This window comes from Neodiprion lecontei, chromosome 7 (assembly GCF_021901455.1).
Source record: "Neodiprion lecontei isolate iyNeoLeco1 chromosome 7, iyNeoLeco1.1, whole genome shotgun sequence".
Lineage (NCBI taxonomy): Eukaryota > Metazoa > Arthropoda > Insecta > Hymenoptera > Diprionidae > Neodiprion > Neodiprion lecontei.
Window position 1 is genome coordinate 25,484,816 of NC_060266.1, and position 21,175 is coordinate 25,505,990.

At 46.9% G+C, this 21,175-nt stretch overlaps 6 protein-coding genes across 11 annotated transcripts; 3 read left to right on the forward strand and 3 right to left on the reverse strand.

Annotated features, from left to right (window-relative positions):
• The first annotated feature begins 4,349 nt into the window (after nucleotides 1-4,349).
• LOC107223086 (gustatory and odorant receptor 21a-like) lies at nucleotides 4,350-6,324 on the forward strand. Its single transcript, XM_015662663.2, has 5 exons — nucleotides 4,350-4,563; nucleotides 4,637-5,014; nucleotides 5,085-5,256; nucleotides 5,868-5,998; nucleotides 6,106-6,324. Exons 1-5 carry the CDS (start codon nucleotides 4,357-4,359, stop codon nucleotides 6,313-6,315), a joined length of 1,098 nt encoding a protein of 365 aa, XP_015518149.2. The 5' UTR covers nucleotides 4,350-4,356; the 3' UTR covers nucleotides 6,316-6,324.
• Nucleotides 6,325-6,406: 82 nt separating this feature from the next.
• LOC107223088 lies at nucleotides 6,407-9,166 on the reverse strand. Of its 3 annotated transcripts, XM_046745840.1 has the most exons (5): nucleotides 8,983-9,166; nucleotides 7,627-7,929; nucleotides 7,016-7,447; nucleotides 6,709-6,932; nucleotides 6,407-6,625 (listed from the first exon to the last, which is right to left on the reverse strand). In XM_046745840.1, the coding sequence occupies exons 1-5, from the start codon at nucleotides 9,035-9,037 to the stop codon at nucleotides 6,548-6,550; spliced, it is 1,092 nt and encodes a 363-aa protein (XP_046601796.1). In that variant the 5' UTR covers nucleotides 9,038-9,166; the 3' UTR covers nucleotides 6,407-6,547. The 3 variants fall into 3 exon arrangements, with proteins under 3 accessions (XP_046601796.1, XP_015518151.2, XP_046601795.1); XM_015662665.2 differs by having other exon boundaries at nucleotides 7,016-7,429; nucleotides 7,627-9,084; XM_046745839.1 differs by having other exon boundaries at nucleotides 7,627-9,084.
• A 536-nt stretch (nucleotides 9,167-9,702) lies between these two features.
• LOC107223091 lies at nucleotides 9,703-13,193 on the forward strand. Its single transcript, XM_015662667.2, has 3 exons — nucleotides 9,703-11,636; nucleotides 11,741-12,122; nucleotides 12,677-13,193. The coding sequence occupies exons 1-3, from the start codon at nucleotides 9,991-9,993 to the stop codon at nucleotides 12,800-12,802; spliced, it is 2,154 nt and encodes a 717-aa protein (XP_015518153.2). The 5' UTR covers nucleotides 9,703-9,990; the 3' UTR covers nucleotides 12,803-13,193.
• Nucleotides 13,194-15,235, reverse strand: LOC107223092 (coiled-coil domain-containing protein 124). The gene is made up of 4 exons (XM_015662668.2): nucleotides 15,054-15,235; nucleotides 14,413-14,600; nucleotides 14,048-14,322; nucleotides 13,194-13,626 (listed from the first exon to the last, which is right to left on the reverse strand). The coding sequence occupies exons 2-4, from the start codon at nucleotides 14,569-14,571 to the stop codon at nucleotides 13,431-13,433; spliced, it is 630 nt and encodes a 209-aa protein (XP_015518154.1). The 5' UTR covers nucleotides 14,572-14,600; nucleotides 15,054-15,235; the 3' UTR covers nucleotides 13,194-13,430.
• Nucleotides 14,749-16,328, forward strand: LOC107223093 (UPF0235 protein C15orf40 homolog). 2 transcript variants are annotated; one of them, XM_046745845.1, is made up of 4 exons: nucleotides 14,749-15,017; nucleotides 15,433-15,546; nucleotides 15,632-15,759; nucleotides 15,946-16,328. In XM_046745845.1, the coding sequence occupies exons 1-4, from the start codon at nucleotides 14,888-14,890 to the stop codon at nucleotides 16,039-16,041; spliced, it is 468 nt and encodes a 155-aa protein (XP_046601801.1). In that variant the 5' UTR covers nucleotides 14,749-14,887; the 3' UTR covers nucleotides 16,042-16,328. The 2 variants fall into 2 exon arrangements, with proteins under 2 accessions (XP_046601801.1, XP_015518156.2); XM_015662670.2 differs by having other exon boundaries at nucleotides 14,752-15,031; nucleotides 15,453-15,546.
• A 430-nt stretch (nucleotides 16,329-16,758) lies between these two features.
• LOC107223096 (arrestin domain-containing protein 2) lies at nucleotides 16,759-20,506 on the reverse strand. 3 transcript variants are annotated; one of them, XM_046745842.1, is made up of 7 exons: nucleotides 20,488-20,506; nucleotides 19,824-20,036; nucleotides 18,971-19,095; nucleotides 18,672-18,889; nucleotides 18,407-18,580; nucleotides 17,271-17,492; nucleotides 16,759-17,191 (listed from the first exon to the last, which is right to left on the reverse strand). In XM_046745842.1, exons 2-7 carry the CDS (start codon nucleotides 19,934-19,936, stop codon nucleotides 17,000-17,002), a joined length of 1,044 nt encoding a protein of 347 aa, XP_046601798.1. In that variant the 5' UTR covers nucleotides 19,937-20,036; nucleotides 20,488-20,506; the 3' UTR covers nucleotides 16,759-16,999. The 3 variants fall into 3 exon arrangements, with proteins under 3 accessions (XP_046601798.1, XP_046601797.1, XP_015518160.1); XM_046745841.1 differs by lacking the exon at nucleotides 20,488-20,506 and adding an exon at nucleotides 20,166-20,477; XM_015662674.2 differs by lacking the exon at nucleotides 20,488-20,506 and having other exon boundaries at nucleotides 18,407-18,553; nucleotides 19,824-20,477.
• Nucleotides 20,507-21,175: the final 669 nt, after the last annotated feature.

Here is a 21,175-nt window from a genome sequence, read left to right on the forward strand (position 1 = left end):
GAATTTGTGAAGAACTGAAACAACGTAAGTCGTTTTCCTTTTTACAACGTTTTTATTGGAGTTTTGGCTATTAAATTCTGTGGTACAATTTCAAGAATATTAATGTTTATAATATGGAAGATATGGGCGGATAAGGAAGACCAGACCTAAATTTTTGGCAATTTCCAAGTGACATTGTCTTCGTGGAATGTCGTTCCTCTACGGACTGAAACAAAATTTTTTTGAAAAAACATAAGAGTTAAAAAAAATGGCGGCTTGGATTTGAAAAACATCGAAAAATGTACGACATTTGTTGGCAACAATAACAACGATAATAAATTACCAAAAACTAATGACGAACGTTGTTTGGCGAAGAACGCGTGTACCCGACCCGAAAAAATGTAACAAACAATTTAGAAATAAGAAAAATTGCGCATGTTTTGTCAGTACTTTATAAAAGCAAATTGAATTTTTGCCGCATTTTCGGTTGTTTTTTTAATTTTTCTTGGGCCAAAATGTTTGGTCTGTAGTAACAGAATGCAAGAACTAGCAAAAAAGAAAACGAAAAACTTGGAACGTTTTTTTGCGCCCGGGGTTCCCTTAGTTCGAAATTCCGGTATCTGCTGCCGCCTCTATTCGCGAATTCAAATATCCGCCAGAATTACCGCCGGCGGAGCGTTTCGTCGCCCCCCGAAGACGTCGACGCCATATGGGTGGCTCTTGGGAGTCCAGGTTCGAGTCAGAATTACCCATATTTACCATCGCATTGTCATTACACTTTTTCCTCTCCTCCGTGCAACAGTCAATGCGTGCGGCTTACGGTCAACGGAGCCTCGACTCCTCGTCTCCAGGCTAACAATCTATTATGTAGAATCTTACACGTGTGCGTCTTTCAACTTCACGCCTCTCTCCTCGTCGCCGATGCATCTATGAGAGGATCTCTTTGCCGCGGTCTGTCTTTTTCCTCAGATTTTCAACGTCTGATTGCAGAGGTGAACGAAGGGACCGGAGAAAGGGGGGAGGAGGGGGGGGGGGGGGGTCAGTCAACGCTGCAGACAGTATGAACGGCGACTCAATGCGCCTCGTCAGCTTAAAGACTCCCAACAAACGATCCCCCGTATCTTCCTGGATCGTTGGACGATCGGCAAACCGGCAAAGTTCCTTCCTTCCTTCCTTCCTTCCTCGGTTATTCACTCGAGCTTGTTAGTTAGCCGCCTTCTTCGTTTGCGATCATCGATTCGTCACCGTGAGCAGCTGGAAGAAAATAATCGAATTCAAAGATTGTTGCACACGTAACCCCCCGTGATTTCCGTGCCTCCCCCCTCCGCCCCTCGGGGGCAATCTTCGAGGAGACGAAACCCCGCGTCGCGTTTTACGAGCGAGGAAACCCGGCGCGCGGTTTGGACGAGAAACGTTGGCAGCGACTTCCTTCCGCCGGACGGACAAGCCCTCGTAATTTTTTTTCCGACACCAGGGGTTATCGGGCGCGTGCCACATGCCGTAAGGGTTGATCCGATCCGGCGGGAGGTCGACTTTGCCGGGTTTAATATCCGGCCGGGAATTGGGGCTGCACCCTGGGATCAGCTGCGGCTCGTTTTGACCCGGCGATGTGTGCCTAATACGGAAACGGTTGCAACCCGAGCTGCAGTGTCTCCGGGGGGCGAGGAGGCGACGCTCCCTGGCTTCTTCGGGGGGCCCAAGGACGCCGATCGAGAGTGTAGTGCCGTGCCTTTTTTAGAATTTCTCATGCCGACTCCCGGGCACCTCCTGATTCGAACGTGGGCGATGGTTTATCGCTGTTCTGTTATGCGGCCGAGCACGCCACTTGACTCAATTGCCTGTCTCTCCGTCTACCGTCGATACAACGGCGGCGATCACTTTTTGGTAATCCTTGTTTCCGTGGGCTCCAGCGTTTATGCTAATCGTTGAAGAACGATTTATCGCTACACGGGTTCTAATGGAAATCAACGAGGATACTGGTTGCAAAAAATTTATATTGTGAAACTGATCGGGTTTCGGTAGCGACGTTATGTTGACTCGGACCATTCGGTGTCACGTTGGGCACTTTCCCTCTCCTTAGAAGAAATCGGGTTTCTTGTTTTGCTTGCCTTTGCAGAATCTCAAGATTTGTGTCACAGCTACACGCTGCCCCGATTTTAGAGAGAGAGGGAGAGAAATTTTACGTGCTAATTGGAAAAAAAAAGTAAAGAAATTAATCGAGACGGATTTAACGACGTTGATGCCGATAATTCGGTTTTACGACCAATTACAATTAATCACTTCCACTAATTTACGTCAGCGAGAATCTTCATATCGTAAAGCTTCTTCGAATCGATTTCATTTTATGCAACAATTTATTTTCAGAATGATCAACACCCGGGGGAAATGGGAACTGAGAGAACGGAGAGTTTGAACTTTCGTTTGCCTAATTCCTCGTCTCGACGTTTAGTTTTTCACTTTCCCGACGTGAATTCGCGTGCGAGAATAACGACAAGGGTGACAAAATCGAGCCGATGTAGAACCTCTGATAAAGTGAGGCGGTGATTACAGATTGTGCAAGAATTTATAAGCTGTAAATAACATACATACGCTATACCTGGACGCCGATTAGCGTGACATTCGGAATTAACATCGAAGGTAAACACACTCGAGGGCAGTCTATACTTTCGTAAAGTTTGTAAATATAATATGAGCCTTACCGGAAACAGGACCCGACGAAGCAAACGGGGATTTGAATTCAAGTTTAATAGCCGGGACATTACGGCGTGTTACGATATCGCTCGTTCGCCGCGTGGGCGAGGATTTACACACAACGCGGGGCGAAATTAGTTATACACAACGAGTCTGTCGTGGGCAGAGGGTCCGCATGTAGGAGCGGGCTGAACAAGCCTTCGAATACGTCGACGGGGTTCCCACGCCGAGAAGAGGAGAAGGAGGAAGAGGAGGACGAGAATTATCGGCGACTCGAACCGACCGACCGCTTTCGCTTTCTCGCTGCCGCTGCTCCTGCGGCTGCTGCACCCGGAGGAATTGGGGCACGCAGACCGCGATTATCCGGGACACCTGTTTACCCCCGGACCCCCCAGGAAAGCGAAAACCCTAATTCTCGGCCCGATTTCGCATCTGGCCAAGCTCCGATACCAGTTTAATTAGGTCCGCTCACGCCACGGAACCGCGTCCTGATTGCCGTAATTGTTGATTTTCACACGTCAAATTGCTCGTCGTCGTCACGCTTTTCATCCTCGCGAATCGCATTCGCTGTCGATTAGTGATCATCTGGTCGAAAGCGGGTGAAACAATTTTTCTAAATTTTACAGCTATTGAAACCGACCGAAATTCACTTGTCGACTTTACTCGTGACTTTACTTACACGCTCTCAAGCGTGATTCGGCATTTCCCTTACGCCCGTTTGACGGGAAACGAGATAATTGTAAGCCGGAATATTGAAGGTCTCGGGTGTGCAGTGACGTGCAACGGACCCAAACCACGAAAAGGTGCGTATGGTGGTGCACTTATGCGGCATGATCGGAGTACAAAATATGAACTGTGTTCGAGGAACTTGATAGCAGCAGGAGAGAAACCAAGAGGCTTAATTCACCGGATCGCGTGGCTGCTCCTCGTACTCAGTTTCGATACCGCGGCGATAACAGGAGGGGAAGAAAGAAACGGGGAAAAAGATCCGCGGTGAAAATCTGGCTCGTTGTTCGAAGGCACGCGCCGACGATGTTTCTACCAGACGAGACGACGCCTTTGGCTCGTCTGTCGGTCCCTAAAATCGGCTCGGATCGAAGATCGTGATCCGTGCCGGGCATAACTGCCCGGCCAGAGAGATCGATGAACTTGCTTGCGTCACATCTGGCCGTCGCTCAACCCGGAATGACCGGTAGATGCGCTCTCGTGTAACGTAGGTGTGCTGGATTCAAGAAGTCATTTTAGTGTAATTCACTCTTTCCCCCGGCAGTCGGTGCGTATCGGGAACGAGCTGCAGGCTTCAGCTTTAAAGACGACTTTCGATCTCCTGCACGCTACAACTCGGTGTATCAATTTCTCGTCGCAGGGTAATCGTCGCTCGATTTTTTCCCATGTCTTTTAGCGTTTCGAAACCAGCTCGAGTGTCTAATGACACAGGGACTGAATACAGGGACTCACGAAACGCGGCGATGATTAAATTCGCATATTCGTTCTCCTAACGGCACGATTAGACCATCCGTACCTGCAAATTGTATCGCCGCTGTCACCTAATTCGGACCATTACCGAAATTTATCAAACTGTGTGAAACTGCCAGACGGAATAATAGATTGTAACCGTCGCTGTTCATCGGGCAGTTCGGAACGAGAATTCGAATCCTTCAGCCATTCGGAGACGGTGACACAAGAATGGACTTCAGAACCGTCTGTCGTCCTATGATCCTGGCCCTCCGGGTATCCGGGACGTTCTTCATCTCCGTTAAACGCGATGGCTACACCTTCTCCTGGTTCTCCGTCGAGACCATTTACGCGATCCTCTTCCACGTGGTGACTGACGTGGTCGCCGCTATCTCGATCACGCCAAAGATAAAGGAACTTTTGGAATCCGGATTCGACGTATTGACGATCAATTTTCCCGTCTCATGTATTTCCCTCTTTTCTTGATATTCAGCTATTGACATTCTTTCAGCTTGGGCTCGACAGCTTCTTCACTCTCGCGCTGACGTGGCCGAACTTTGTGCTGCCGATAATCGGCTTATTCTCCAGCAAATCCGTAACGAGGTACCTGAACGAATGGAAGATCGTTGAGGACGAGTTTCGCGCCCTGGCCGGAAAGTCGCTGGTTTTTCCTGAACTGAAAACGGCCAGCCGTCTGCTACCGATTGTAACGTTGATCTTGCCGATCCCCGTTACCGTGATAGCCATAAGCATTGGCCGTCATTCGATCATCCAAGCGATCACAAACGCAAAACCCTTACTGACGTTCGAGTGTGTCGCAACGATGTGGCAAATCCAGGCCGAGCTTTTCAGCCTAACGTACCAAAAGTACTGCGAAAATCTATCCAAGGTATACCGTGAAAATCTTGCGTCGAACCAAACTATCTCAAAAACGAATCCTCCTCTTTGAACCCATGCAGACGCTGCACTCGACTCAGGGTACCAACGCCTCCGTTATCATACGGTACAGGCTTCTTTACCTGAGGATCACTTCACTGGCGTTGAGCCTGAACAGATCGATGAACCTGATGACCACGATTGCTTACGTCATTCTCTACATCGACATGATTATCGGAGCCTATTCGGCGATTGGTAATCGTAGTTTCTTAGAAGATCAATTTTCGAGGCAACGATAAAGAACCCGCGGAATACTTATGGAAATCGGCTCCGTAATTGGAAAAAAGTTCGTTTCCAGATGTTTTGATATCTATGGATTTCCTGATTTTCATGAATTGTAAAGCTTCAATGGGACTTGAAATCAAACAAATCACTGAAAAAACTGCCCGGTTGATTCTCGAAGATAGGCAGGAAGCTGTGACTGATTCCATCGACGCATCGATTCCATCCATGAACTCGCTGGTTTACCGGAAGGGGGTGCAACGTCGGATTTCTGGTGAAGAACGAGACCCTCCAACTCTTGCAATAATCGACTTGTTCTGTTATTCACGCGCGTGTGAAGTTTCGGCAAATCGGCTGTGCAGTTTCTGAGCGATACATTTGATTTCATGTTCCCTTTGAAGGTTTGTAATTCGTAAAAATCGCGTAACACATAGATATCAAAAAATTCATACACCCCCTATCCGAAGCCTGTATCTCGGAAACTACTTATTGCTGGGACTTATCTCCACGAGAACTTTTGATAAGGGCTCTGCGGGGTCCTTTCTACAGAAAAATTCTACCATTTTTTTTTTTTATTATTACAGTGGGTCTCTCTAGCAAGGTAGTGACCGCCTCTCTACTCTACCAACTTTTCTTCCCGCTGTTATACTGCACAATTATAAATCAGGTCTACTGTGAGGCAGGGAGGAGGATCACGCTGGCCGGAGGCGAAGAGGTAAGAGTCCATTTTTAAAGGCAACCTTCCTTACTTACCGACGCTGAATGATCGACGGTCTTAGGCAAAAATCTGACGCCTGCAGTTACCGATCGATGCTTCAACAGGTCGCCGGAAAGATAAGCGGCATGAGGTCACGGTTCTCCTGGGCTGCCCGAACCGAGTTCTTTCGACTAATGGATACCGTTTACCTTCTTTCACCGGAGCCCAGACTCGCTGGCTGCGTAAGGTTGGGCAGAGGTCTCACAACCGTCAGTTTAAAGATTATGTTCAGCTATTTGGTTGTCTTGTTTCAATTCAGAGGCAGCCTTGAATAGGATGAAATCACACGTCGCGTGCCAGCATTGTAACAATGGTATGATTAAAATATTGAAACGACCATATTCTAATAATATTATGTGTTATCTATTACGTTCTTATCGCGTCATATTTATTTATTCCTACATCATGGGATGAAATTAGACTTAAGGTAATCAGGGAACATTGAAACTGAATCCAGTATCTCTGACGACACCGTCGATTCCGGGAATACAAGCTCAGAATCCGACCTCAGCCTCGTTGGCAGGCAGGATCACATCTTCCACGTTGATAGGGATAGGGCTGCTTGCAGCCGGAGCAATCGGAAGTCTGTAAAAACCACGAAGTCACAAAAAATTGGTAACAAAAATACGCCAAAGAGGATGAGATTCAGATGACAGCGATTCGAATACCTGCTGCAGTTGCTGATTCGGAATACACATCCAGATGCTCGTGTACGGGCAGCCAGCAGGGGCGGAACCCAAACCGAAACCAGTACTGATCCCAAGACCGAACGTGATTTGCGGCACCATTTGAATCTGGGGAACGAGAGCGAGGCTTGCAGTACCTGGTGCAGGGTACCACGGTTGAAATCCTGGGGCTGCTTCGAGTGGAGTATTCAGTCCAGGTTGTTCGCCTGAAAATCCAAGGTCGAATGACAGATCAGGCCACGGATCGACAGACAGACAGCAAACGAAGCTGATCACCGGCTGTTCTTACCCGACACGATGTCAGTCCCAGTGTCTGAGCACCCAGGTTGTCCAGGCCCGCAGCTGGTGTTGTTTCGGTTTGTGTCGTCTGGCTTTTTCCCACGATGACCGGCGTCCGAGTCAGGCAAGGGGTTGTTAACTATCAGGTTGGTATTGTTGACGTAATTCCGAATGTCGATGCTGGTCGTTAGGTTGGCGAACGGATTCACTCCTTGACGATGTTCGAACTTTCCTCCCTCGCATTTGTCTCCCTCCTCGCAGGCGCTTTCGTATTCGGTGATCCGATGGTGGATCTCCTTCGTCTTTCTCAGGCAGCGATCGTAGCAGACCTCGGAACAGGAAGTGACGTCTTGACGACGACACGGCTCGCGTTCACACTCCTCCATGCATCCGTTGCCAGCAGCGGGGACTGACGGCGTTCTACCTGGGTACAAAATTTCAACTATTCCACAGCATTAGATCGCTCGGTCTTCGTCATTGTTGACGGTGATATGAATCTTCCGAGAATTGAGGATGGTAAAATGGACGGTGCAAACCGCTTCCTCGACCCACAGACTGACGCGAAGTTGATGACGTCGACGCTTCAACACGGAATACATAATGTTATGGATCTATATTTACCAGTGGCCTGCGGTGAGTCGTACCTCCTATGCCTCAGCAGGCACTTGATGTACGACCTGTAATCTTTGTGATGGCAGAGAGATCCCTCGGTCTTCAGGGTGGACGAGCCGTAGTCGTGTCCAGGGGGCTTGATCTTCTCGGCGTCATCTTCGAGTTCGTTGAGGGTGGAGTTCGATCGCTGAGCCGAAGCACTCGCGAGTATTGCGAGGATCGCAATCGAGGCTGCGGTACCCGCGAGGCGCATTGCTTGGATGTGGGAGGTTGAGCGACCTGCGAGTTTCTTATCCCGGGCCTCGTGTTGCCCTTTTATATACAAAAGAAACGGTTGGCAAACAGATAGTAGTCGGTTTGCGCAACACATTTTTTTCACCGTCTCTTGACAAGATAGGGCGATGCACTCCCTCCTCCCACACCGTGTACAACGCGGCGAGGCTCGACACGCGTGAATAATTGCTCGTAACTTAACGACTATTCTTTCACAGTCTGCAGGATGTTTAATCCGGGACACGTCTGTTTGAACTTCGTCCCGGGATAACGTTTCTCGGGCTTTCTGATACATGCGGCAATCTGATAACAAAGTCCTCCGCGTCGCGCGGACTCGCAAATGTGTCTATATGTACTTTCCTCGCGATGCCTGATAACCCCGAAGAATTCTCTGACAATTAGTTACCTGGCCTCGGGGTTGTCGCGCAAATTTAACGAGCAACGGTAACGGTTCCATTATACGTTTCCCTACCTTCCTTGAATTCGCAAATGAAATGTGGGCGGAAGCGATCGTTCCGCGAATCTGATCATGAGTCATAACGGAATAAGCCAGAAAGTTTCTCAAACGAATCCGAGTCTGTCCTTTCGCGTTTCCGTCCGATTTAGAATTCTCCTTGAGTTCTACGGAGGTTCTTCAGGTGACTTTACGATGGTTGGCTCCTCACTCGGGAAATCCGAGGAGTAAATTTTCCGCCACAAAGGCCCGTTATTGTTTTGCCTAATTTTTCTCGAATCGAGGTCAGACATGAGGGGCGGTAAGGGGGAGGGTGAGGCAAGTTAATATTCATCGTATCAGAAACAGTGGCCCATATATTTCCCCTCCATTGTTATGAGAGTCAACGCGAGTCGCCGCGCGTGCCGTAGGCGTAGGTAACGTTTATAACTGTGATGCGCGATTACTTGTCGGAAAAGGGGTAAGGTACCGAGAAGTATGGATTACGGTCGTGGAATATCGAGGACTCGGAAGCGATTAGGAAATTCGTCCACGTCCCCCGGCGTGTCGGTGCATCGTGGCGCATAGTTCGAATCGATGTGCCTGTCCGATTATTAGGCGGTTAACGGGTTAGGCTTTCAAGAGCTCGTCGGTTGTACCTACAGGCAATGAGGCGTAACGACGTGCCACGACGGGCGTAACAGGTATACACATGCGATTCGGTCTCGGTACAGAGTGTAATTAGCTGAAAAGCGAGGGCACATGCAGGTTGCGCAACATCTGGCTGCGGGGTCGCCACGGCTATCTGGCTCTCGGTGTGAACTGAGATAAAACAGCGAATTCCAGATAGCTGACGGTCTGTTTACACTGGCCCGGCGACGGGGTGCGGGAGGCGGATGATTATTTTTGGAGCAACCTGCCGCGCGGATGGCCGGAAAGGCATAGCAGCCGGGGCCCCGGCTGGCGGGAGTAAGCATTTCTCGGTGTGGTGTTGTTAGAACGGTCGGAGTATAGCGAATGGCGGCGAGTAACGGGACCGACCCAGGCGTCGGGGCCCTCGGCGCACTGCGTTCAGTATTGAGACGCAGCCCGAGCTATGGTCTGCGGTGCCGTGCCCGAGCTTATGGCCACTACGCCATGGCCCCCGTGACCTAAACGCCAGTGTCAATCGTGCCCAATTTTCACTCGTTACCGTACCGACGAAACGCGGCGAAGAGGGTGACAGGCGCAGTCGGCCGAGGATCGCCACCGCGGGACAACCGCGGCAAGTACTCCTCCTCCAGCGAGTGACGTGAACGTGAGGATTTGAGAAACACACTCCGAGTGTCTTGCAACTGACAAGAAAGTCGACTCGACTCGGCTCGGCTCGAACGACGACGCCGTGACGCCGCCCAGCAGTTTGCGTCACCTCCAACTGCGCGCTGGCAAACTTATATTATACCTACTATACTCAGTGTGTACCCAGCTGGCTGCACGCAAGTCCGCTGACAATCTTATTTCACGCCGCGTGGTGCCGACCGGGACCTAAACGATCACGAATTCGCTCCGAGCCCCCGCCCAAGTCGTTTCGCGATCGCGTCGCGCTCCTTGGGAGCATGCCTCGGTCAGCACCGGTAGGCAGGAAGTCGTAGGCACACTTAGGGACACGCTGCAGCAGTCTTTCCGTCATGCAGGAAGCCGGCTGCGAGCCCCCGACGTCTTCTCCTGGGTCCGACGGACCCTCCTGGTACCGAAGGTGCCTGGCCTACCTCAGGAATCACGGTCGCGTTGATCCGGCCAAGGTTGAACTGCCGCACTGCGACTTCTTCATCGTCGGACAGCGCCGAACTCTGCGGGTCTTGAGGCCCGCGCTTAGGGGCCGGTGGTTCTACGAGGGTAACAACGGCCGGCCTGAATCCGTCAATGACAACTTCTTCTCAAGGTGGTCGAAGCGGCCTCATCCTTCCGGGAACTGCAGGTGCTCCTTTCGGCAGTCGGCCAGGCTAAGCTCGACCGAGGAGGAGATCATTTCGAAGGAGATAAACAGGATTCGGACGAGCCTTTGCGAGGCTGAGAAGACCGGGCAGGACATCGGGGAGATCGAAAGGAGCGTGGCGATCAACCTTGACGTGCTGATCCCCGTTACCAGTCAACCGACCAAAAGGGCGACCGTCGCTGAGGAGAAGATCGTCAAGACAAAGATCATCCAGGATCTGGAGAGGTACATAAACGATCTTCTTCAAGAAATACTCACCGACTCGGTAAAGTTCGCTGCGGACGTTGAGAAACTTGGACGACGGGAGGGAGGCGACGATGAAAGCGTGTCCGTCGGCCCCGATGAACGTAAGTCCGACAATAACGGTGAGCCGTTTGGTAATTTAAACTTCGCTTTTCACGCCGACGAGCAGAAGTCATTGGAACGAAACGGGAGCGTTCGAAAGGAGGAGATGACGCCTAGTGGTTACGAGAATCCCGCGTTCTTGGGCTCCTCGAGCGATCCCGACGGGCTTGAGTTCTACCTTAACAGACCAGTGGGCAAGAGCTTGGCCCGCTGCACCATGGAGCAGCTGGACTGCATAGACTCCGGAATAAACAGCGTCGAGACGGTCGAGTTTCAGCCCGACCAGGAGCCCAGCCTGGAGGAATCGCTGATGGAGATCATAGACGCGAAACTCGGTCGAACGCACCTTCGCAAAAGCTGGGAGGACTTTCAAGCTCCGAAGGCAAAGAGCGCAGGCGACGACGAGCCGACCGAGAAAGTAACGGAGCCCCAAGGGGAGGTTGAATCACCGCCCGAGACGGGTGGCAGTGATACCGATACCTCCGAACCTCTCGACGAGGTTCAAACTGATCCCAGCTTCGCAAAGCTGCGCTTGGAGTTCAGCAAGAAACCGATTAACGAGGAAGTTCAGCTTCGACGAAGGGCCGACTCGATCAGGTCCTCGCTGGTCGCCCAGGCCAGGGAACGCTCGGATTCGTTCGGGAGGCTGCAGGAGGACAAAGAATCGAACGGGTCTGAGCTGGACGACTCGTGCTCCGTGATCCCGGAGAGCCCGCGCGACATCGTGCTCTTCCGCAAAAACAGGAAACCCACGATCGTCTTCCTCCACGGCTTCGGCTCAAGCGCCGACGTCTTCGAACTCCAACTCGAGTACTTCTCCAATCTCGGCTACCCCTGCATCGCCCCCGACATGCTCGGCCACGGACTCAGTTCCGCTCCTGATCGCGCCAGCGATTACCACTTCGAAAAGCTCCTGAAGGACCTCGTCGTTCTTCTTCATCATTACGCTTTCAGGCCTGGACATAAGTGCGTCATAGTCGCGCACAACTACGGGTGAGTGGTTTGAGTGGTTCTCTTCTCACATTTCCATTTAACAATAAGGGTTATTCCGCGATTCGACGAAAGCTTATCAACTCCCGGATCGTTTCAATTTTCAGGTGTAGTCTCGCCGCCGCGTTGGCCTGCAAGTTCGAAAGCAACATTCATCAGCTGGTCCTGATATCCGGCGGTGGTCCAACGCCCCTGGCGAGACCGAGTGCTGAGGGGGCTGCTCACTGCTGCTTAAGAGCGATGGTGGCTCCTCTTCTGGTCTGCGGTCTTCGCCGAGAGGTCATGTACTCTCCCAGGGGACGCCAACACCCCTACTGCGGTTCCGAGCCCCCGGAGCAGCGACCTTCCCACATGAAATACGTCCTCGATGGCATGGTCTGGCCCGAAGGGGAGTACACGCTCTACAGGCGGATCTGCACACCGACTTTACTCGTTCATGGACTCAGGGACAACGAGGTGTCACTTGTTCAGGAGTGTCAGATGGAAAGGGTGAGTTGAAATACGAAAGAACCTTGTACCAAACTGGGCCCCTGATGTACACAAATGGTTCATGTAGAAATGTATGGTATTAGCCAAGTATAACAACGACAAAAATATTTTAACGTATGAACGTGTGTGCGTTATAAAATATAGTTAATCAAAATTTGTCAAAAAATGGACTCTTCATCGGAGGTGTCAAAAATTATAAAAATTTTTTCTATGTGTTCGTTTGGTAGCTTCAGAAGTTTTTCTTGGTGTTTAGCATAAGCCAAGTACCAAATGCCCGTTAGAATGTGTGCACAACATTCCACAGTACGGGCACAATACTGACATTTTCAAAAAAAAAAAAAAAAAATCGATTTAACACCTACTGTAACTTGTAATACAGTATGACTTCAAGTTTCATATTAAGATGATTTGAGACAAGGTTCTTTGTGCTGCAGAATTTCTTAAAAGTATAACGTTTGTGAATTAAGACCCCGAAGAGAATGCAATGTCGCAATAATCTTCTTCATAGTTTCCCTGATGCTGGTGAATGATTCGAACGAACGTTTTGCTTTCAGACGATGGTGAAAGCGTTTTTGGAAGCCCTTCCATCGGCCGGTCACAACCCAATGACGGACTGTCCGGAACAGCTGAACCACATGATTCATTGTTTCATAGACTTGTGGAAGAACAAGAAGTGGTAGAGACAAGTATTCGGGAGTTGATTTTTTGTTTTTTTTTCGATACGAGAACCGAGTGTACGATAGTGAAACCTTAAAGTCTGCATCGAGCCTCTGGTTAACCAAAGCTAGGCGAATATATACCTGAGTAAATTTAATTGTAAAGAAAAGGTGACTCGACGATCGTTGTAGAAGGTCGAAAAACGCCGTTCAACGTTATTGTTATTGTCGTTTTCGTTGTTATATAGTATATTGTTGATAAAAATTACTTTATCAGAGGCTATATCTGCTACTGCGCTATGTAACGAGTCATGTACCAAAGATCATTTCTACGATATGTTGTATACGTGTATAGTATGTAATTCAAGTGTATTTTTCCGCTGTATAATTCGATATTATTATTATTATTATTATTTTTTTTTTCAAAAAAGCATAATTTATTAATCGATTTACACAACAAGAACGTCTCTCCGTTTGTGTTTGTTTCGCACTTTTCTCATTTACCAGTGACAATTCTGCATATCGACGTGCAGGTACATAGATCGCGTTATAGGAGGTCAAACACGAAACGGTCTCGCCAATCCGCGTTACCAGCTAAAATACTTTCGCCCGCACCCTTCCCTCGACAAATCGTTTCAAGCGCGATATCGACTCAGCGATTTTGAATTCTCTGGTTGAGCGGGTTGTCCGGCGACTTCATCCACTCCTTCCTTAATATCTGCTTCAGCTGGCTGAGCCGCAGTGTCGGATTCTGCTCTTTGATCAGCGGCATCATTCGCTCCTCGAACGCGGTGTAAGCAGCCTTCAGCCGTTTTTCAGGGTGCCGATCGACCTCAGATTCCTTCGTGCTGTAATTCAGTCGCGAACATGGTCAAGTACGCGGTTAAAAATCTTTCGGGTATTTCTCACCAGAGGGGTTAATCACTCGTCGATTTGATGTACACCTGAATTCTAGATCACAAGGGCTTAAAAAGATTTCAGGGATTTCAAACGAATACAAAGAATTTTGAGTGATTTCGAAAGATTTCAAAAAATCACAAGAGATTTCATCGGATTTTAAAGGATTTTTTCAAAAGAAAATTTCAGAGTTTTCAAAACATTTCAACAAATTTCAAACGATTTCAAGAGATTTCCAAAGTTCTCAAAAGATTTCGAAGGCTGTAAAAGATTTCAAGAGATTTCAGAAGGTGTGAAATATTTCAAGAGTTTAACAAGATATCCGGAAAAGTGTGCATCGGGTTTCACGAGTGATTAACTCCTCGTTCTCACCTGAGAACCGATAGCGCCTCGTCTATTCCGTGGGCCGTTTCGCCCTCGAGAACGATTCGGTTGATGTTTTCCTCTATCGGTCTCTCCTCATCTTCGGTCTTCTTCTTCTGGGCGACCTGGTTCCGCCTCTCAGTTTCCGCCTGAATTTCCGCCCGCGTCAACTTCGCCGCTGGCTGTTTTCCGCCCACCTTAATGCTGGACATTTCCTTTTCGAGGAGCGCCTTCGCCTCGGCTTTTTTCTCCAACTGCTGCAGCCGCTTCTTTTCCATTTCTTCCTAGAGAACGTACAATTCGGTTCACTTTCCGTGATTGTTTTGTCGTTTCTCTTGTTAAATTATTCCCTTTATTCTAGTCTATTTTCAAACCTGTTTCTGCTTCTTCTTCTGTAACTGCTTATCGTCGTCCTGCCACGCCTTGTCTTCGGCCTCCTGGACCTTTTTCGAGGCCTCGGCTTCCTTTACTGCCGCTTTTCGCGCCCTGGCTGCCACAGCCTTGCTGTTCTCCCCAACGAACTTTTTCGGCATCTTTTATACCGCTTCAGGAATAAACAGACCTACGATAAAATTTTTGTATGATTTAAATACAAGGTGTAAAGAAAATTGAACGTTTTAAAAAAATTCTATTTCAAATCGCGAGGCTTGCGGGGAATTTTTCAGCCTCTATGTTGGCATTCCTGAGCGTACTCCCTTCACCCCTCTCCACGTCGCTAAGTTTCTAGCAGCTCAGTTGATAATTTAGCATCTAGGCCAGGGAGTCTGACAGAACGGAATAAAATCAGTCCGGGGTACGGAGATGCCATAAAAAAAAAAAATAAATAAAAAATGATGAGAGGAGCCGCCGATGTTTGGACAAGTGGTGATAAAATTGTGTGACGTAAAATTAGGCGCAGTGAAAAAAACGAGCAGCATCTCGTTGCGAGAAATGTCGAAGAAAGGATCGTCCAAGAAGGCTAGGGAGAAGGTGAAAACAGGTGAAAATATCGAGGTAAGTATTCGTTACTACTCACCCGAGTATTTTTGGAAACCGTTGGAAATTTTATCCTTTCCTTGAAAGATCCTCCTCCCGTCTTCTCTCGGTTTTCTCTCTTTACGCGATCATCTGTCGAACCAATAACAACATTTCGGAGCAGAGCGCGTGGCCCTGGTCTTGCTCAGCTGCTCGCTTCAGTCGTTCGATAACAATGCTCGACACAGGCTGGGCAGCCGCTGGGCGAAAATTCACTAGAGAAGACCAGAGTCACCATGTATATTTTGTCGACGGTAATACGTGGTCCGAAAAAGGACTGACGGAAAAGGATGAGGCATGGAAACAATCGATAAAATCTAAGCTACGATGTATCAGATGCATTTTTCTGTATGATAACATGACTATTCGTTTGATTTTAGTTTTTCTGCGCGTGTTTCAGCCTCGCCTTACTTGTCCAGTTACTTTGGACAAAAGCGGCAACGTGTTGATCAAAATTCAAGCCAAGCCGGGAGCCAAGCACAACAATGTAACAGGTAATCGGACGATGTGCCGTTTCTGGTGTTTTCCTTCACTCTGGTTTACTCAAATTTCATTTTTCTACCTGTTTTCTCTCCCCAGACATTTCCGAAGAGAGTGTCGGAGTCGCTATATCAGCACCTCCGGTCGATGGCGAAGCAAACACAGAGCTGGTGAAATACCTGACGTCGGTACTGGGCGTAAGGAAGTCGGACGTGTCTTTGGACAGGGTGCGTATGATAAGATTCATGCAATTGAAATATTTGTCTAAGAATAATGAATGAAAGTTTTTTTTCGGGTAACGTTGAAAGGAAAGATCGTTTATAAATCAAATGACACCATGATTAGTAATATCGATTTGTATACTCAACAGACGAGAAATTCATTGCTTAATATCTTATCAACTCATCCCGCAGGGTTCGAAGAGTCGTCAGAAGACCGTCATCGTGTCTAATCAGACCGTGGAAAAGGTTCTCGAAAAACTTCGAGAGGAAATGCAGACGAGCGGTTGACTTCGGTTAATTGTATGTATTTTGGGTAAAAATTTGTTTTAACATATAAATTTTAGGATTATCAACGAACTCTGTTAAATGTCGAGTTGAAACAACAAGCACACTCATACACACACATAAAAAGCATAATCATGCACACGTACGCAAATATATTTATATCAGTATATATAAACTGCATTAAATTACATATATTAAATACAATCATTTTTAATTAACCATCGTTAAATACGCGCGGGATCCACGTCTAAAATATGCAACTCTCAAAGTTTCGTTATTTGATTCCAGCGCGCGTGGCTCAAAACATTAAGATAGTGTTATAAAATTAATATGGCGCTTTAAACGGTGTGAAAAACATATCCAACTCAAATATTCAGGGGGGTAATCTCACGTCACGGTGACTTTTTTTTAATAATTTCTTTTTCGTATTAAAATTTATTTAATAATTTCAAATTTTTACACATAAAATAGGAAGATATAAAGCAATGCGAGAAAAAAAAAACCAAAGAGATTATCAAAAAGTATACTTGTCGCTATCGTCTGAAGCAAAATTTTGCAAATCCTATATATAAAGAAAACGATATTTTGAATATCTTTTTTTTTAACTTAAATAGTTGAAACAATGGATTAAACTGGATATGATGATTGAAATAATTTTGACGGTGCTTCAGACCATAACGACAAGTATACGTTTCGATAATCTCTTTGGTCTCTTTTTTCTTTTGTCACATGCGTGAAAGTTGAGACATCGCGTCTACCAGATTTTAATACGGGCAACTTCAGGCGACCATACGTGAGAGATGTGCCATAAAAAAGGAAGAAAAAAACTTTTCCGCATTACTTTACAACTTACTCTTCTGCGTGTAAAAATTTGAAATTATTAAACAAATGTTACTGTAAAAATAAAATCATGAAAAACAGTAATTGAGATGCGAGATGCGTCCTCCTCATCAAGGATAATCTACTCCTGGACATCAAAGGCCTTGTCGTCCAGCCAGGGCCTGAATATCGGCAAAGTAGAAGGGTAGTGGGCCCCCCTTTTAGAGGGCGCGGTTCCGGCCGGCGCTCCTTCCGGTCTGAGCGGATAAGTGGCCAGGACGATGGGTATCTGGAGCTTGATCTCCTTGTCGAGGCTCTTGGGAGTGATGACGAACTGCGGAAGAATACGACAGCGAAACGTCAGACTCGCTGGGAGAACGAACCCCGTGAAAGACAGTTAAATAACTTCTCACGTATACGTGGTAGAGTATGTTTATCAGGTGACACCCTCGCAGATTCGTCGGCGGCAACGGAGGGACGTACATCTGCTCGTTTAGCCACTCCTCCCCATCCCCGGGTCGAATTTTCCCCCTCGAAACGCTGGCGAGCTCCCGAGTCTCGCTCGCCAGGACCTTTCCTCGACACAAGTACTGGATCGTCTCGGTAAGCGAAGCCTTGGTGGACTTCATGGTCACCTGAGAAGAATAATGAGAAGATACGATTCGGCGAACACCGTTACGGAGTAATCCTACTGTGACCAGCGTGTAACAAGATTTATTTAGGAAAAACTGCAAATGCAATACTAATCATTTTTTCATATGTTTTTAGGTACAAAAATATTTATATTTTCACACGTTACTTTTCTTCGCGACGGCTGATGTGTAAATTTCCAAAAATTAGCCCGTTTGCATGTTGGTTACAGTAGGATAGCCCCTTAAGGGGTAACACTGCTGTAAATACTAAAAGAAAGCTATTTTTTGAATTTTATTCTTTTGCATGTGAGAAAGGCAATAAGGTAATAATATTTAAGAGTTATTAGGTATATATTCAAGCATAATGCAAACAATTATTGTCGTCAAATATTCAGACATGACGATACAGGAGTCATTCTCACGAAAAAAAAAATTAAAGAATCAAATAATCTACATATCATTAGTTACAAACGTACGTAGGAGATTTTGAAAATATTTATTTTTGTGTAACTTGCGTATATTTGAATGTTCAACGTTTGATCAAAGGAAGAGTATTTATTTGTTAATAAACAATGTTTAAATTGACTTATCGAAAATTCGTTACGTATTTCTGTAGCTATCAATATGTAGATTAGGTGATTCTATTTTTATACTTTCGCAGATTCAAACGCGCCGAATTTAGCCTACATGCCGCATGTCTGGGGAGAATGATTCCAGTGTCACGATTTTTTATTATTTGTTAATGATAAATTTTTTGCATTACGCTTGAACGTATGCCCGACAGCTTCCTTGAATATCATCACCTCATTACCTTTTCTTCCAACAAAGAAAAATAAAAATTGTCAAATTTTGAAATTTTCACAGCGGCGTCACCCCTTAATCCTCGTTGTCCCTTCCCAGCGCCGACAAGCGCTCACCTTGCTGCGGTTGCTGACCGTGGCGGAAATGCCGATGGTCTCTCCAGGGACGTATCCACCGCGGTCAAGACTGACCCTGCAGAAAACGGGGCCCCCCGAGACGCAGGAGACGCCGACTCGCTGCTCGACCTCGAGCCTTGCAGGCTGCTGCATTGGAGAAGATCTTTGATCAAGCTTCGTGGCGGGGAGGAGATCGAAACGCAAAATAAGTGGTCGTCGGACTCGTTAGATAGATCAGGGTTTCTATATCGGTCTGTATCATTACCGCCAGTATCGGGGGCTCCAGGTTGAGATCGATCGGGTTCATCACGATGAAGACCTGCTGGTTCTTGTGCGTCAGGCCTCCAGGCTCGCGCAGGGCCGCCTTGCAGTAGTACTGGACCCATCCGTGCTTCCCGAGGAAGGTCGAGGGCAGTCCGAGAGGAAGTCCGAGCTTGAAGGGGAAGCTGTGGATCCCCGGGGACAGGAGGGACGGCCCTTCGCCTGGAATTCGAACTCAGTGTTAAAGCACCGTTGGATTAAAACGGGATATTCGAGGAACGTAAAGTCGCGAGTGGCGCTTGCCTGGCTCCCCCAAAAGTCTCATCCGGAAATCGATGTAGTTCTCCTTGTCGTAGACCCGCTCGGCGCGCTGACTTCGAACCCTTACAACCCCCTCGCCAACGACGTGGAAATGCAGCCCGGAAACGCTGCGGAAATAGAGAAACGATTGATGTTGGGAAGGATTCTTTTCACCTTACGTGTCGTTACGAACAAACAGATTAGCTTTGTCGTCGATTGTGACGAACAACTATGGTCGGAAAATATTCACTTTTTGCGTGTAACGTGAAAACTTTTAACTAACGCGTGTGTTGGAACAAGGTTTAGTATAACGGAATTGATGTTAGAATATTTTGTATACGAATGGTTTTATTGTAATGTGATTTTTTTTAGTTTTTCGCAAAACTACAGTTATTATTAACAAAAATTATGCTGTATATAGTGTCACGGTAAACTGGTCGGAAAAATTTTGCGACAAGGAAGGTGCTTGCTAATTTTAAAATACCTGTAATACAATAATCTACCATCGTCGTAAAACCGTATTTATTTTTATTCGATCAGGTCCAATTTTTGTGTTACAGCTAGTGTACCAGAAAATTTGAATGTTTATCGTTCTGATTTACCTTTTTTTATCCTAGGTGTTTTGTTATTTGTTGTAACTGACTAGTATTTATAGACGAATAAAAAAATGCTAGTCAAAACGACAAACATTCAATTTTACCGGTACAGTAGCTGTAAAAGAAAAACCAAACGTGATCGAATAAAAATAAATACGGTTCCACAGCGAGGGTAGATTACATTATTATAGGTATGTTAAAAACAGTAAATGCAATCAGCTCTCACTTTCGATGGATGAATAGATAAACAGTGAACTCACTAGGCCTCGTCATCGAGCTCGATTAGCACTCTGCCCGAAAGAAAGTGCCCGGGAAAATACAGGAGATTGGTATTGTCGAAGAGTATAAGAAATTTGCTCAATTTCCGCGTCATAATTCCCGCTTTTTTCTCCTCTTAAAAGCCTGCAATTTAGTGGTCCTCAACAGTGTCCAGCAACAGGTGTGTCGTACTCCTCATTCGTACGTCAGCAGCGCTGCAACGCGATTACGTGCATAGAATATACATTCGCAAGTAACACACACACGCACACACTCAGACGAGTTCTTATTTATCATTCGAAAGTAAGACGGGAGATCTTGTAAAGTGATGTTAAAAATTTCACCGATCGTTAGAACCGCGACTCGCGATGTCTGTTTTCTTTTGTTTTTTTTTTTATCTTCAAGTCTCTCCGCGGACGGATATCTTTTTCCTTTAGTCAAAGAGTCGTCTACACCGCGATCCTCAGGAACCCTTGAAGCCTTCGATTTTACCGATGACCTTGGAACACATCCGACACATGATCGCGCGGTTGTTCGATTATCGCTGCGTTGAAGTCACCGATTTTCACTGCGATTTTTCACTCCCGAAACCCGCGATCTCGTCTCAGCGATTATCTGGTGTTCGGAACCAGCCGCAACACACCCGCGACCTTGCTTCTTCCTTACCATTATTGGTGCCCGGTTCACTTTCGCTCCTTACCATCGTCTCCCACCGCCTTGCATTCCCGTAACCGTTCACCAATCCTAGTCAAATCCGAACGGTTACCTGAACGCGCTGACCAATCCTGGGCCCGAATACTTACTTGACGATGTTACGTAGGCGTCTGTTACGCGATTCCGAAAGGTTTTTTTACCCAAACAAACTTGCGGATTCCTCCTATCTGTGAATAGAATTTTTTTTGGTCATTCTGAGTCCGTTGAATCTTGACGATAAATTATCGCGAATTTCTTTTTAAGCGGCGTGCAAGCCTCGTTTTTCAATTTGACGATGAATTTTTCGTATATCTTTAAATTTTCGAACCCACGCAACTACGTCAGTCAAGTAGTTTCACAAGGCTACACCGATGGCGCCAACGTTCGTCTTTCCACCCAAACGCCTTTTCCGAATCGCTTTTACCCACAGTCGAAGATATGAGGGGACCGAAGTAGAGACTTTCTCCGATGAAAATAGAAAGTTGCCTTTCCGCTGACGAAATATTTGTACTCGTAAAATCACAGCGTAACAGTTTTCTTTCTTTTTTTTTTTATTCTTTATTTATCATTCATAACTTTGAACTGTAGGTCGAAAGACAAAAAACGTCATTAACGAATGATATTGCACAAGGGAAAGGCATTGTTATACGAAAATTGTTGG